Source organism: Rana temporaria, chromosome 8 (genome assembly GCF_905171775.1).
Source record: "Rana temporaria chromosome 8, aRanTem1.1, whole genome shotgun sequence".
Lineage (NCBI taxonomy): Eukaryota > Metazoa > Chordata > Amphibia > Anura > Ranidae > Rana > Rana temporaria.
The window spans coordinates 170,907,296-170,922,564 of record NC_053496.1 but is presented as its reverse complement, the minus strand read 5'-3'; the positions used below and the strand labels follow the sequence as shown (position 1 = coordinate 170,922,564).

Sequence of the window (15,269 nt, the reverse complement as noted above, 5' to 3'; positions counted from 1 at the left end):
ATCAATATATCCATCAATGACAGTGTACAGACGCACGCTTTAAACTCCGGGTTTAATAGCAAGAGGCACTTGGAAAAGGTTAACAAGCTTTTATTTCCGAAAGAAAACATAAACAAAAAATAAAAAAGAAAAGAAAAACTACTCCGTCTACATCTGTGGAAATGCGATTTGTCCTCTATGAATTTTCAAGTGTCTATTCAAGTCGTTTTTCTGTGCGAAGCTCTTGCCGCACTCTCTGCAGATGAATTTCTTAACGCCGGTGTGGCCTCTCTGGTGGGAAAGGAGGTTGGAGCTCTGGGCGAAAGCCTTCCCGCATATGGGGCAGACGAAGGGCTTCTCGCCGGTGTGGATTCGGCGGTGGGTGATGAGCGCCGAATTGCAGGAGAAGTGCTTGCCGCAGTCTTGGCAGACGAGCGGCTTTTCCCGCGTGTGGATCCTCAGGTGGGTGACCAGGTGCGACTTACAGATGAAGTTCTCGCCGCACTCGGAGCAGACGAAGGCCCGCTCCCCGGTGTGGACGCTCTGGTGGCGGACCAAGTGCGACTTGTATGGGAAGATTTTGCCACACTGGTTGCACGTCAGCTTCTTCTTCTTATGGAGCCTCTGGTGTCTCATCAGATCTGCGTTGGTAGGGAAGAGCTTGGAACATTCGGAACAGTTGTAGAGCCTTCGGGGCATGGGCATCGCCTGGAGTGATGGGGTTGGAGCTGGCTTGATGTGAATGGCCCGGTTGAGCGCGTTGTGCCTCATTAGCATGGCACTCATTTTCGGAGCGTTGTTGATGATGGTTTTGGGGGGTTGCCGGATCGGGTTTGGCCTGTAGCCAAGGGCCCGAGGGATGTAGAGGTGTTGAAGGTTCATTTCTTGGCGAGAGACTGGTTCTTCTCTTCTATAGAACATCGGACGTTTGGTTTGAGTGTGTTCTGTGGAGATGTAGATGACATCCTCATCGTCGCTTGAGTCAGACTCTGGAGCTTGGGCATTAGAAGACGTGTACTGAGCCTGTATGTAGAGCTCAGCGTTGTGGAGATCTTCGTCATAGTCATCCTCATCCTCGTCATCGTCATCATCACACGAAGAGGAATCATCTGACTCGGTGCTCACGGATCTTCCTGGCTTCTCACTTGGGTTATATATTGTCAGGTATTCTGTCCGCGGGATGGGCCTAGGGACAATTCCTCTGATGCCCCTGATGGACTGAAATGTAGGATGGAATACTGCAGAACCTTTAGGATTTAAGTCATCTGTTAACAGAAGATTTATTTAGGGTTAGAAAATTGTCCAAAGAGCTTATAACGTTGTAACTCAACTAAAGCATCTAAATTACAGCAGAACTAAACCTTCATATCGTTTCCAGGCAAGGAAGCTGCCATCTTGGCCTTTGTTTGATCTCCAACTGCCATGGTGCTACACATGTGATCAGTTATGACACCAACCATTGGATGATTTGACAGTTGGGTTGAAAGCACGTGCCGGGAATGTAACTGTTTTTTTAACCACTAAGGGTCCTTTCACACGTGCGGACCGTTCGTCTGTTTTTTCATACGTCCGTTTACGGACTGCAATGCTTTCCAATGGGATAGCGTACATTAGCAGATGAGCATCTGCTAACGTCCCTTAAAGCGGAGGTTCACCCATAGCCAACACCTTTTCCCCTTAGCTTCATGCTCGTTTTCTCTAGGGGAATCGGCAATTTGTTTTAAAATATGATCCGTACTTACCCGTTTTCGAGATGCATCTTCTCCGCCGCTTCCGGGTATGGGCTGCGGGACTGGGCGTTCCTTCTTGATTGACAGTCTTCCGAGAGGCTTCCGACGGTCGCATCCATCGCGTCACGATTTTCCGAAAGAAGCCGAACGTCGGTGCGCAGGCGCAGTATAGAGCCGCACCGACGTTCGGCTACGAGTGACGCGATGGATGCGACCGTCGGAAGCCTCTCGGAAGACTGTCAATCAAGAAGGAACGCCCGCTCCCGAAGACCCATACCCGGAAGCGACGGAGAAGATGCATCTCGAAAACGGGTAAGTACGGATCATATTTTAAAACAAATTTCCGATTCCCCTAGACAAAACGAGCAGGAATCTAAGGGGAAAATAGAAAAAAAAAAAGAATTGGATGAACTCCCGCTTTAACATCTGTCTCCGTTAAGCTCCGGTTTTTTGAACGGAAGAAAACCCTATTTCTCTTCCGTCAAAAAAACGGAACGGACGAAAAACGGATGTTAGCGGACGATCCGTTTAACATCCGATCCGCTAACATCCGTTTTTCATCAAAATATGTAATAAAGATATAGTTCTAACAAAAAAAAAACGGATGAAAAACAGATGACAACTGATGAAAAACGGATGTAAAACTGATGAAAAAACGGATCAACTGATGATAAAAAACTGATCTAAAAAACGGTCCGCACGTGTGAAAGGACCCTTAAGGACCACCTCCTGCATATTTACGTCGGCAGAATGGCACGGCTGGGCACATGCACGTACAGGTACGTCCTGTGCTAGTGCCCAGCCGTGGGTCGCGGGCGCGCGACCCGGTCCGAAGCTCCGTGACCGGGACCCGATCGCCGCTGGAGTCCCGCGATTGGTCCCCGGAGCTGAAGAACGGGGAGAGCTGTGTGTAAACACGGCTTCCCCGTTCTTCACTGTGGCGGCGTCATCGATCGTGTCATCCCTTCTATAGGGATACCCAATCGATGACGTCACACCTACAGCCACACCCCCCTACAGTTAGAAACACATATAAGGTCATACATAACCCCTTCAGCGCCCCCTGTGGTTAACTCCCGAACGGCAATTGTAATTTTCACAGTAAACAATGCATTTTAAATGCATTTTTTTGCTGTGAAGATGACAATGGTCCCAAAAATGTGTCAAAATTGTCCGAAGTGTCCGCCATAATGTCGCAGTCATGAAAAAAATCGTTGATCGCCGCCATTAGTAGTAAAAAAAAAAAAAAATGCAATAAAACTATCCCCTATTTTGTAAACGCTATAAATTTTGCGCAAACCAGTCGATAAACGCTTATTGCGATTTTTTTTTAACCAAAAATAGGTAGAAGAATACGTATCGGCCTAAACTGAGGAAAAAAAACGTTTTTTTAATATATTTTTTGGGGGATATTTATTATAGCAAAAAGTAAAAAATATTGCATTTTTTTCAAAATTGTCGCTCTATTTTTGTTTATAGCGCAAAAAATAAAAACCGCAGAGGTGATCAAATACCACCAAAAGAAAGCTCTATTTGTGGGGAAAAAAGGACGCCAATTTTGTTTGGGAGCCACGTCGCACGACCGCGCAATTGTCTGTTAAAGCGACGCAGTGCCGAATCGCAAAAACTGGCCGGGTCCTTTAGCTGCCTAAAGGTCCGGGGCTTAAGTGGTTAAACTGTTAAATTGATGGGTTTAGTTCCGCTTTAAACCCATCGATTTAGTGGTTTTTCAAAACAGTTATATATATATATGGCATGCCAGGAATGATAGCTGTTAAACCTGCTTCTGCTCTTAACCAAATTCTCAGGCCATCAAATGCCTGGTGTCATAACTGATCCCATGTGCAGCACCATGGCAAACTGCAGATCAAACAGAGCCCAAGATGGCAGCTTCCTTGGCTTTAAAGAATAAGAGGGTTTAGTTCCGCTCTAAACCTAATGTCCTGCTTTTTGAAAAATGCAGAAAAACTGGGTGGTGAAAATATTAAAGCTCGACTCCAAGCAATTTAAAAAAATAACCGCGTTACTCGCAATCCGAGGTCCCACTGTACATGGAATTCATGAAGCATTCTATGGAACACCGCAGGGGCTAAGGTAAGGCCTTGTTCTAAAAAAAAATCAAAGAAAGCTTAGTCCACCAGACTAGTACAAAAACATGGGCAGAATTCTAAAGAAATTCACAAGTTTTAGAACCTGGAGAAACCAAAATGTTACTGGGTAAGGACTAAGATTCCAATTGCTGCCCAGCCTTACCAAAATCCTCAGAACTTGGGTGATGATTGGGACTGGTACCCTCAAGATCTCAAGATATTCTTCTATGAATCTTGGGTTGGACAAGGTGGGTTGGATAAAAGGCGTTTACTAAGACCAAAGACGTTAAGGGTCCTACAAAAAGAGTATCTATGTCTGGCTACCTATCAAGCAATAGTTGGATCGTTATTGTTCAAGACCATCCTGGGTCTACAAAAGGAGTATCTATGTCTGGCTATCAATCGAGCAATAGTTGGTTCATTAATCTTCAAGACCATCTTGGATCTACAAAAGGAGTATCTATGTCTGGCTATCGAGCAATAGTTGGATTGTTAATCTTCAAGACCATCTTGGGTCTACAAAAGGAGTATCTATGTCTGGCGAACTATTAAGCAATAGTTGGATTGTTAATCTTCAAGATCATCTTGGGTCTACAAAAGAAGTATCTGTCTGGCTACCTATTAAGCAATAGTTGGATCCTTAATCTTCAAGACCATCTTGGGTCTACAAAAGAAGTATCTGTCTGGCTATCTATCGAGCAATAGTTGGATCCTTACTCTTCAAGACCATCTTGGATCTACAAAAGAAGTATCTATGTCTCGCTATCTATCGAGCAATAGTTGGATTGTTAATCTTCAAGACCATCTTGGGTCTACAAAAGGATCATCTATGTTTGGCTACGTATCAAGCAATAGTTGGATTGTTGATCTTCAAGACCATCTTGGGTCTACAAAAGGAGTATTTATGTCTGGCTATCTATCGAGCAATAGTTGGTTCATTAATCTTCAAGACCATCTTGGGTCTACAAAAGAAGTATCTGTCTGGCTACTTGGATCCTTAATCTTCAAGACCATCTTGGATCCACAAAAGGAGTATCTATGTCTGTCTATGTATCAAGCAATAGTTGGATTGTTAACCTTCAAGACCATCTTGGGTCTACAAAAGAAGTATCTGTCTGGCTACTTGGATCCTTAATCTTCAAGACCATCTTGGATCCACAAAAGGAGTATCTATGTCTGTCTATGTATCAAGCAATAGTTGGATTGTTAACCTTCAAGACCATCTTGGGCCTACAAAAGGAGTATCTACGTCTGGCTACCTATCAAGCAATAGTTGGATTGTTAATCTTCAAGACCATCTTGGGTCTACAAAAGGAGTATCTATGTCTGGCTATCTATCGAGCAATAGTTGGTTCGTTAATCTTCAAGACCATCTTGGGTCTACAAAATAAGTATCTGTCTGGCTATCAAGCAATAGTTGGATTGTTAATCTTCAAGACCATCTTGGGTCTACAAAAGGAGTATCTATGTCTGGCTATCGAGCAATAGTTGGATTGTTAATCTTCAAGACCATCTTGGGTCTACAAAAGGAGTATCTATGTCTGGCGAACTATTAAGCAATAGTTGGATTGTTAATCTTCAAGATCATCTTGGGTCTACAAAAGAAGTATCTGTCTGGCTACCTATTAAGCAATAGTTGGATCTTTAATCTTCAAGACCATCTTGGGTCTACAAAAGAAGTATCTGTCTGGCTATCTATCGAGCAATAGTTGGATCCTTACTCTTCAAGACCATCTTGGATCTACAAAAGAAGTATCTATGTCTCGCTATCTATCGAGCAATAGTTGGATTGTTAATCTTCAAGACCATCTTGGGTCTACAAAAGGATCATCTATGTTTGGCTACGTATCAAGCAATAGTTGGATTGTTGATCTTCAAGACCATCTTGGGTCTACAAAAGGAGTATTTATGTCTGGCTATCTATCGAGCAATAGTTGGTTCGTTAATCTTCAAGACCATCTTGGATCTACAAAAGGAGTATTTATGTCTGGCTATCTATCGAGCAATAGTTGGTTCATTAATCTTCAAGACCATCTTGGGTCTACAAAAGACGTATCTGTCTGGCTACTTGGATCCTTAATCTTCAAGACCATCTTGGATCCACAAAAGGAGTATCTATGTCTGTCTATGTATCAAGCAATAGTTGGATTGTGAACCTTCAAGACCATCTTGGGTCTACAAAAGGAGTATCTATGTCTGACTATCTATCGAGCAATAGTTGGTTCATTAATCTTCAAGATCATCTTGGGTCTAAAAAAGAAGTATCTATGTCTGGCTATCTATCGCGCAATAGTTGGTTCTTTAATCTTCAAGACCATCTTGGGTCTACAAAAGAAGTATCTATGTCTGGCTATCTATCGAGCAATAGTTGGATTGTTAATCTTCAAGACCATCTTGGGTCTACAAAAGAATCATCTATGTCTGGCTACGTATCAAGCAATAGTTGGATTGTTATTCTTGAAGACCATCTTGTGTCTGCAAAAGGGTATCTATGTGTGGCAACTTATCAAGCAATAGTTGTATCCTTAACCTTCAAGACCATCTTGGGTCTACAAAAGGAGTATCTATGTCTGACTATCTTTTGAGCCAAAGTTGGATCGTTATTCTTCAAGACCACCTTGGCTCTATGACCAACCTAAAATGTTCTTGGAATCATCTAAAGAACATAATTTATACTAACAGTGTCCAAAACAGATCGTAATGCTCACTCCGTTTTACAGGATATAATATTGGGAACATGTGCCCAATTTTTTTCCCAAGACATTCAAATGCAAGTCTTTACATATTATCTCACCCTGTGGAGCCCGAGGTTGATGGCCTTTCATCATGGCTTCAGTGTACAGATCCTTGTGTCCTTCAAAATATTCCCACTCCTCCATGGATAAGTAGACAGCGACATCCTCACACCTTACGGGAACCTGACACACACAATGAGAGAGTGTGACTATCCAGGCACATCCCTTGTCTGTTACTGGATAATGTCCCAGAATTCCCGACACCGCTCACCTCTCCCGTCAGCAGCTCAATGATCTTGTTGGTCAGTTGTAGAATCTTCTTGTCATCTCTCTCAGGTGTCAGGGAGGGAGCTGGAGATTCTGTGCTGGGGCTCTGGCTCCGGCTTGAACCCTCCGAGACAGGGGGGTGACTACTGCTGGGCGCCGCGTCATCACCAGTCTTCTTTGAAGGTACATAATCCTAGGTGACAACAAAGTGAGAGAAGTAATGTCTTGTAATCCCTCCCCAGGATTTTCCTTGCCTCGCTGGTCAGGTCTGGGTTTTATTAATAGAGATGAGTGATGTCATGTGACCTCCCAGAATCCTCCTCACCTCTCCGGTCAGGTCTGTGTTTTATTAATAGAGATAAGAGTGACGTCATGTGACCTCCCAGAATCCTCCTCACCTCTCCGGTCAGGTCTGTATTTTATTAATAGAGATAAGAGTGATGTCATGTGACCTCCCAGAATCCTCCTCACCTCTCCGGTCAGCTCTGTGTTGTATTAATACAGATAAGAGTGATGTCACGTGACCTCCCAGAATCCTCCTCACCTCTCCGGTCAGGTCTGTATTTTATTAATAGAGATAAGAGTGATGTCACGTGACCTCGCAGAATCCTCCTCACCTCTCCGGTCAGGTCTGCGCTTTATTAATAGAGATAAGAGTGATGTCATGTGACCTCCCAGAATCCTCCTTACCTCTCGGTCAGGTCTGTGTTTTATTAATACAGATAAGAGTGATGTCACGTGACCTCGCAGAATCCTCCTCACCTCTCCGGTCAGGTCTGCGTTTTATTAATAGAGATAAGAGTGATTTCATGTGACCTCCCAGAATCCTCCTCACCTCTCCGGTCAGCAAGTAGATGATCTCCAGGGTGATGTTCAGTATCCTATCAGTCATCTGGTTCCTGTCTTTCTCCATCCTCATGGAGTCATATAACCGTTCTGAAACAATATAACAAAAATTGTTCTTACGGACCTGGCACCGGGTAAGCTGGTGTCAAGTCACTCATGGTGGGACACAGTAGTCACTTATTTACCATTTGCTCCAGCATTGTGCTACATCTCCCATAATAGTCAGGCTCCTGGACGGCTCTAAGTGAGAAACTGGAGCTGAGCGCAGAGACGACGGTAAAAAATGGCTGGTGAGTGACCAGTTTTGCCAACCGTCCGTTTTTTTTACGAACAGTTCGTAAAAACGGGCACCTTTTCCCCCCGTTCGTAAATGTCTGTAGTTGCGGGAATGTGCCAGTAAAAATAGCTGAGATCGGTTCGGCTTGGAACTGCGCATGGAGATTGGAGGCAGGGGGTGATGGTGGCTGCGGTGGCACCGCAGAGGGGGATGGAGGCAGGGGGTGTTAGTGGCAGGGGATGATTGAAGGCAGGGGGTGTTGGTGGCACTGCAGAGGGGGATGTTGGCACCGCAGAGGGTGGGGGATGGAGACAGGGGTTGTTGGTGGCACCGCAGAGGGGGATGGAGGCAGGGGGCCTGGGGGATATTGGAGGCAGTGGCAAATTGGAGGCATAGGGGATTGGAGGCAGAGGTAGATTGGAGGCAGGGGGAGATTGTGGCACCATAGAGGGGGGTGAAGGCAGGGGGTGTTGGTGGCAGAGGAGGATGGAGGCAGGGGGTGATGTGACTAAATAATTTGCCCTTAATATATCGAAAATAACAAAAATATGTTTTTTTACCTTAATATCTACCTTAAATCACATTGCTATTTGCCTAGCGTACTTTTAAGTAGCCTAAATATTGAAATTTGCACCTAAAAATGTAATTTAGTACCGTATTTATCTGCGTATACCGCGCACTTTTTTGCCCTGAAAATCAGGGAAAAATTGTGGGTGCGCGATATACGCTGATACCCGCGCCGAGTTTGAATACTGCGCCGGCATATACCGAGCGCAGTACACTCGTGTATAGTCAGGCAATCTCGGCTACTCCCGCGCTCACATCCTGGACGTACAGGAAGTGAGCGCGACAGTAGCCGAGCCTGCCCGAGTGTACTGCGCTCGGTATATGCCGGTGCAGTATTCAAATTTGGCGCGGGAAACGAGCGAGGAGGACGCCGGACCCGACAAAGAGGACACCCGAAGCCGCAGACGGACGCCGGACCCGACGAGGCCGCCGCGCAAGACACCAAAACTGTAAGCACAAAATCCTTTTTTCCCACAGGAATTTCTGGCCAACTTTAGGGGTGCGCGCTATACCCCAATAAATACGGTAACTTTTGTGAAATGCAAGTAAAAACTTGGCTGCGCCAGTAAATTTCATGCGTCGTGCCAGTAAATTTCAAACTGGTAGTTTGGCAACACTGGTGACCAATAGACACAGGGGTTGGCCACTAGGGATGAGCTTGTATTTGTTCCGACCCAAACTAAGTTTGGGTCGGAACCTGGAAGTCAGCTGTCATTCCGGGGCCAATGAGCCCATGAACACTGACCATAACATGACCATGTGGCCATATCAGGTCAATAATGTCACAAGCATCCCCGCCCCTTTACGTATGAGCAGCTGAACAGTGGGCAATCCTCTACACATAGTTCATTGGTCCAGATATGACAGCTAACTTCTGGACTTGGACCTAAGGCTCATCCCTGGTGACCTTCAATATAGCCAGCAACTTGGAACCACTGATACCACCAAAGACCGACCTATGACACAGAGCGATACAAACCACCAGCTATCACAGTGCCAATATTTAGGCCACACCCACTTTTTTTTAACCTTTACGAAACAGAGAGTTCAATGTGCTATGGCGTGCCCTGTCCCAGGTAATGATGCTGGCTTCTCCATCCTGTAAGAGTGGGTGCCTAAACCGTTCTACAAGAAACCGGTGACCCTATACTTGTTTCTTGGGCTTGAAAGAAGTCCCTGGACGGTGTGCCCTGTCCCAGGTACTGATGGTGGCTTCTTGGTCCTGTAACAGTGGGGGTCTGTAGGGCTCTACAAAACTCCGGTGACCCCACACATGTGCTTTGGCTAGAAAGAAGACGCCGGATGGTGTGCCCTATCTCTAGTACTGAGACTGGATCCTCGACCCTGTAGTAGCGGGCCCCTATAGGGCTTTACAAGATACCAGTGAGCTTACAAGTACTTTGGCTAGAAAGAAGACCATGGATGGTGTGCCCTGTCCCAGGTACTGATGGTGGCTCCTGGAACAGTGGGCCCCTATAGGGCTCTACAAGATCCCGGTGACCCCACATGTGCTGTGGCTAGAAAGTAGACCCCGGATGGTGACTCCTAAATCCTGTAACAGTGTGCCCCTATAGGGCTCTACAAGATAACGGTGACCCCACATGTGCTGTGGCTAGAAAGAAGACCCCGGATGGTGTTCCCTGTCCCAGGTACTGATGGTGGCTCCTGGATCCCATAACAGTGGGCCCCTACATGGCTCTACAAGATCCCGGTGACCCCACATGTGCTGTGGCTAGAAAGTAGACCCCTGATGGTGGCTTCTCGATCCTGTAACAGTGGGCCCCTATAGGGCTCTACAAGATAACGGAGACCCCACATGTGCTGTGGCTAGAAAGAAGACCCCGGATGGTGTTCCCTGTCCCAGGTACTGATGGTGGCTCCTGGATCCCATAACAGTGGGCCCCTACAGGGCTCTACAAGATCCCGGTGACCCCACATGTGCTGTGGCTAGAAAGTAGACCCCGGATGGTGACTCCTCAATCCTGTAACAGTGGGCCCTTATAGGGCTCTACAAGATAACGGAGACCCCCCCACATGTGCTGTGGCTAGAAAGAAGACCCCGGATGGTGTTCCCTGTCCCTGGTACTGATGGTGGCTCCTGTAACAGTGGGCCCCTATAGGGCTCTAGAAGATACCAGTGACCCCACATGTGCTGTGGCTAGAAAGAAGACCCCGGATGGTGTGCCCTCCCCCAGGTACTGATGGTGGCTCTTCAATCATGTAACAGTGGGCCCCTATAAGGGCTCTACAAGATACCGGTGACCCCATGTGTGCTTTGGCTGGAAAGTAGACCCTGGATGGTGGTGACTCCCCGATCCTGTAACAATGGGCCCCTACAAGATAACGGTGACCCCATGTGTGCTTTGGCTAGAAAGTAGACCCCGGATGGTGTGCCCTGTCCCAAGTACTGATGGTGACTCCTCAATCCTGTAACAGTGGGCCCCTATAAGGCTCTACAAGATACCGGTGACCCCCCACATGTGCTTTGGCTAGAAAGAAGACCTTGGGTGGTGTTCCCTGTCCCAGGTACTGATGGTGGCTCCTCGATCCTGTAACAGTGGACCCCTACAAGATACTGGTTACCTCATGTGTGCTTTGGCTGGAAAGTAGACCCTACATGGTGGCTCCTTGATCCTGTAACAGTGGGCCCCTACAAGATACCAGTGACCCCATACTTGCTGTGGCTAAAAAGAAGACCCCGGATAGTGTGCCTTGTCCCAAGTACTGATGGTGGCTCCTCGATCCTGTAACAGTGGGCCCCTATAGGGCTCTACAAGATACCGGTGACCCCACATGTGCTGTGGCTAGAAAGTAGACCCCGGATGGTGTGCCCTGTCCCAGGTACTGATGGTGGCTCCTCGATCCTGTAGTAGTGGGCACCTATAGGGCTCTACAAGATACCAGTGACCCCACATGTGCTGTGGCTAGAAAGAAGACCCTGGATGGTGTGCCCTGTTCCAAGTACTGATGGTGACTCCTCAATCCTGTAACAGTGGGCCCCTATAGGGCTCTACAAGATACCGTTGCCCCCCCCCACATGTGCTGTGGCTAGAAAGAAGACCCCGGATGGTGTGCCCTGTCCCAGGTACTGATGGTGGCTCCTCGATCCTGTAACAGTGGACCCCTACAAGATACCGGTGACCCCATGTGTGCTTTGGCTAGAAAGTAGACCCCAGATGGTAACTCCTCAATCCTGTAACACTGGGCCCCTATAGGGCTCTACAAGATACCGGTGACCCCACATGTGCTGTGGCTAGAAAGTAGACCCCGGATGGTGTGCCCTGTCCCAGGTACTGATGGTGGCTCCTCGATTCTGTAGTAGTGGGCACCTACAAGATACCGTTGCCCCCCCCACATGTGCTGTGGCTAGAAAGAAGACCCCGGATGGTGTGCCCTGTCCCAGGTACTGATGGTGGCTCCTCGATCCTGTAACAGTGGACCCCTACAAGATACCGGTGACCCCATGTGTGCTTTGGCTGGAAAGTAGACCCTGCATGGTGGCTCCTCAATCCTGTAACAGTGGGCCCCTATAGGGCTCTACAAGATACCAGTGACCCCACATGTGCTGTGGCTAGAAAGTAGACCCCGGATGGTGTGCCTTGTCCCAGGTACTGATGGTGGCTCCTCGATCCTGTAACAGTGGACCCCTACAGGGCTCTACAAGATACCGGTGACCCCATGTGTGCTTTGGCTGGAAAGTAGACCCTGGATGGTGGCTCCTCGATCCTGTAACAGTGGGCCCCTTCAGGGCTCTACAAGATACCGGTGACCCCATACTTGCTGTGGCTAAAAAGAAGACCCCGGATGGTGTGCCTTGTCCCAGGTACCGATGGTGGCTCCTCGATCCTGTAGTAGTGGGCACCTATAGGGCTCTACAAGATACCGATGACCCCACACATGTGCTTTGGCTAGAAAGAAGACCTTGGGTGGTGTGCCCTCCCCCAGGTACTGATGCTAGCTCCTTGGTCCACTGTAACAGTGGAGCCCTATAGCGTTCTACCAGGTGCCGGCTTTGGCTCTAGAAAAGACCCCGGCTGGTCACTGTAGTGTAATGTGGTTGGTTGAGAAATACTTTACCTGTAAACCTTGGGAAAAAAAACATCCTCCCCCTACGCGGTTCGTCTATTTCAACTGGTATCAGCCAATGGGAATGCGAGGAAACCCTAAAGGAGGAGTCCCCCCCCGAATGTAACATCGCAGCTACAGGTGTTCGGTTAAATTACTGATGAAGGCGAGGATGGAAAGAATAAAAGAGGAGGTCTCCGTGGAATGTGGGCGGGGCCGGGAACACATTGTGATATTTTTTTTGTCAGACAAATTCTATTTTTTGGAAAAAAAAAAGAAGGAAATGTTTGTAGAGGATTTTCAGGACTCCGGAATATTCTTCTTCACCTGCGAACGTTCGTTAATGATTATCCAGCCCCCCCCCCCCCGTTCCATAGCCAATGAATGGCCTGGATTCAAGAAGCAATTGCGCCTGTGTAACCATAGGTTACACAGCGCAATTGCTTACTTGCCCCGGCGTAGCAAATGCTCCTGATTCAGGAACCTCGTTACGCCGACTGCAGCCTAAGATATGCGCGGCATAAGGCTCTTATGCCCGCATATCTTAGGCTGCATTCTTGCGATGGCCGCTAGGTGGCGTTCCCGTTGTGCTCAGCGTATAGTATGCAAATTGCATACTAACACCGATTCACAACATTGCGCGAGCCCTGCGTACGCAGTTTACGTAGTTTCCGTACGGCAGGTTTTCGTGCAAGGCTGCCCCTGCTATTAGCAGGGGCAGCCAATGTTACGTATACCCGTCGTTCCCGCGTCGCGAAGTTTAAATTTTACGTACTTTGCGTAAGTGATTCGTGAATGGCGCCGGACGCCATTCACGTTCACTTTGAAGCAAATGACGCCCTTGCGACGTCATTTGCCGCAATTCACGTCGGGAAAGTTTCCCGACGGAGCATGCGCTCTACGATCGGCGCGGGAACGCGCCTAATTTAAATGATTCCCGCCCCCTACGGGATCATTTAAATTGCGCGCGCTTGCGCCGGGCATTTTGCCGGCGCTCCCACGCAATTTACGGAGCTTGTGCTCCGTGAACCGAGGGCAGCGCAAAATAATTGCGGGGGCGCAGGGCAAAAACGTTGCCCTGCGCCTCCGTAGAAAAAAAAGCGCAATTCTTACTGAATCTGGGCCAGTGTGTTCTCTGTACATCACTATGGTATATGTCAGAGCTATATAAATGTATAATAGTGACTGTGGGGGGACATTAGAGTGTAAGCTCTTCTGGTGCAGAAACAGGTGAGATGTTCTGTGTACAGCACTGCGGTATATGTCAGAGATATATAATAATATTACACTATTAGTAGACATTAGAGTGTAAGCTCTTGTGCTGCAGAATTGTATATATTATTAATTGATATATGTAATTATTATATATAAAATGTATTAATATATATAATAAATGGATGATTAGCACTGATGATGGAGGAGGATCTCCCTGTGCTGGGCTCTGCACATTGCCTGGCTGCTCTCTGTCCTTATCCCTGTGTACAGGTGCTGTGTGGCTCCTCCCCCCATGCAGGCCGCCCCGCCCCCCTCCTGTCCGCTGGAAGGCATCAGGCTCACCTGTCTGGCCAGGTCACAGCCGGATTGGCCGCACTATAGGAGACACATCTGCCTCCAGTTTGCAATCACTAAAATGTAAACTCCCAAGAACATGTCGGCTCTTTATTATGTCACCGGGCTGTGACTGCGAGCGCTGGGGCGCAGCTCCTATTTTCCACACGTGTCCCCGGCCATGGAGCCATGATCCCGGAGCCGCTCGGCCTGTCCGCAGTCAGATTGTCACCGGAAATATGGCCGCCCACCTCGCAGCGGGACTGTGCAGAGAGGAGATGGAGCGGGGGTCAGACTTCCTGTGACGTCACCGAGACCCCCCTCTACCAACCTTCCCTGCTGGGGAGGAAACACCAACCCCCTCTGAGGGGGCGATGTGTGATATCTGTATATTATCTATATTATATCTGTATATATCTCATAATAAATTATTATATCATCATTATCCCTCTTCATCACCCACCATCATCATCATATACCACTGACACCCACCATCATCATCACATTATACCACCATAACCCATCATCACATTCCACCCATTATATCTCATAATATTATAATATACCACCATCATTCCTCTTCATCACCCATATCATCATTCTTCATCATATACCACCATCACCCATCATCATCACAATATACCACCATCACCCATCATCATCATCATATACCACCATCACCCATCATCATCATCACAGTATACCACCATCACCCATCATCATCACAGTATACCACCATCATCACAATATACCACCATCACCCATCATCATCATATACCACCATTACCCATCATCATCACAATATACCACCATCACCCATCATCATATACCACCATCACCCATCATCATCATATACCACCATCATCATCATCATCACATACCACCATCACCCATCATCATCATATACCACCATCATCATCATCATCATCATCACATACCACCATCACCCATCATCATCATCATATACCACCATCACCCATCATCATATACCACCATCACCCATCATCATCATATACCACCATCACCCATCATCATCATATACCACCATCACCCATCAGCATATACCACCATCACCCATCATCATCATCATCATATACCACCATCACCCATCATCATATACCATTATCACCCATCATCATCATATACCACCAATGCCATCATCATA

At 47.3% G+C, this 15,269-nt stretch overlaps 1 protein-coding gene across 1 annotated transcript; it reads right to left on the bottom strand.

The window, feature by feature from the left end:
- Positions 1–74: 74 nt before the first annotated feature.
- LOC120909382 (zinc finger protein 189-like) lies at positions 75–14,236 on the bottom strand. The gene is made up of 5 exons (XM_040321140.1): positions 14,114–14,236; positions 7,637–7,737; positions 6,806–6,994; positions 6,594–6,717; positions 75–1,244 (listed from the first exon to the last, which is right to left on the bottom strand). The coding sequence occupies exons 2-5, from the start codon at positions 7,718–7,720 to the stop codon at positions 148–150; spliced, it is 1,494 nt and encodes a 497-aa protein (XP_040177074.1). The 5' UTR covers positions 7,721–7,737; positions 14,114–14,236; the 3' UTR covers positions 75–147.
- Between the last annotated feature and the right edge of the window lie 1,033 nt (positions 14,237–15,269).

Coding starts and splice junctions, on each gene's coding strand:
- LOC120909382 (XM_040321140.1), bottom strand. CDS start 7,720: ATGAGGATGGAGAAAGACAGGAACCAGATGACTGATAGGATACTGAAC. Junction 6,995..7,636: donor TCTACTTGCTGACCGGAGAG/GTGAGGAGGATT, acceptor GTTGTCACCTAG/GATTATGTACCTTCAAAGAA. Junction 1,245..6,593: donor TCAACCTCGGGCTCCACAGG/GTGAGATAATAT, acceptor TTCTGTTAACAG/ATGACTTAAATCCTAAAGGT.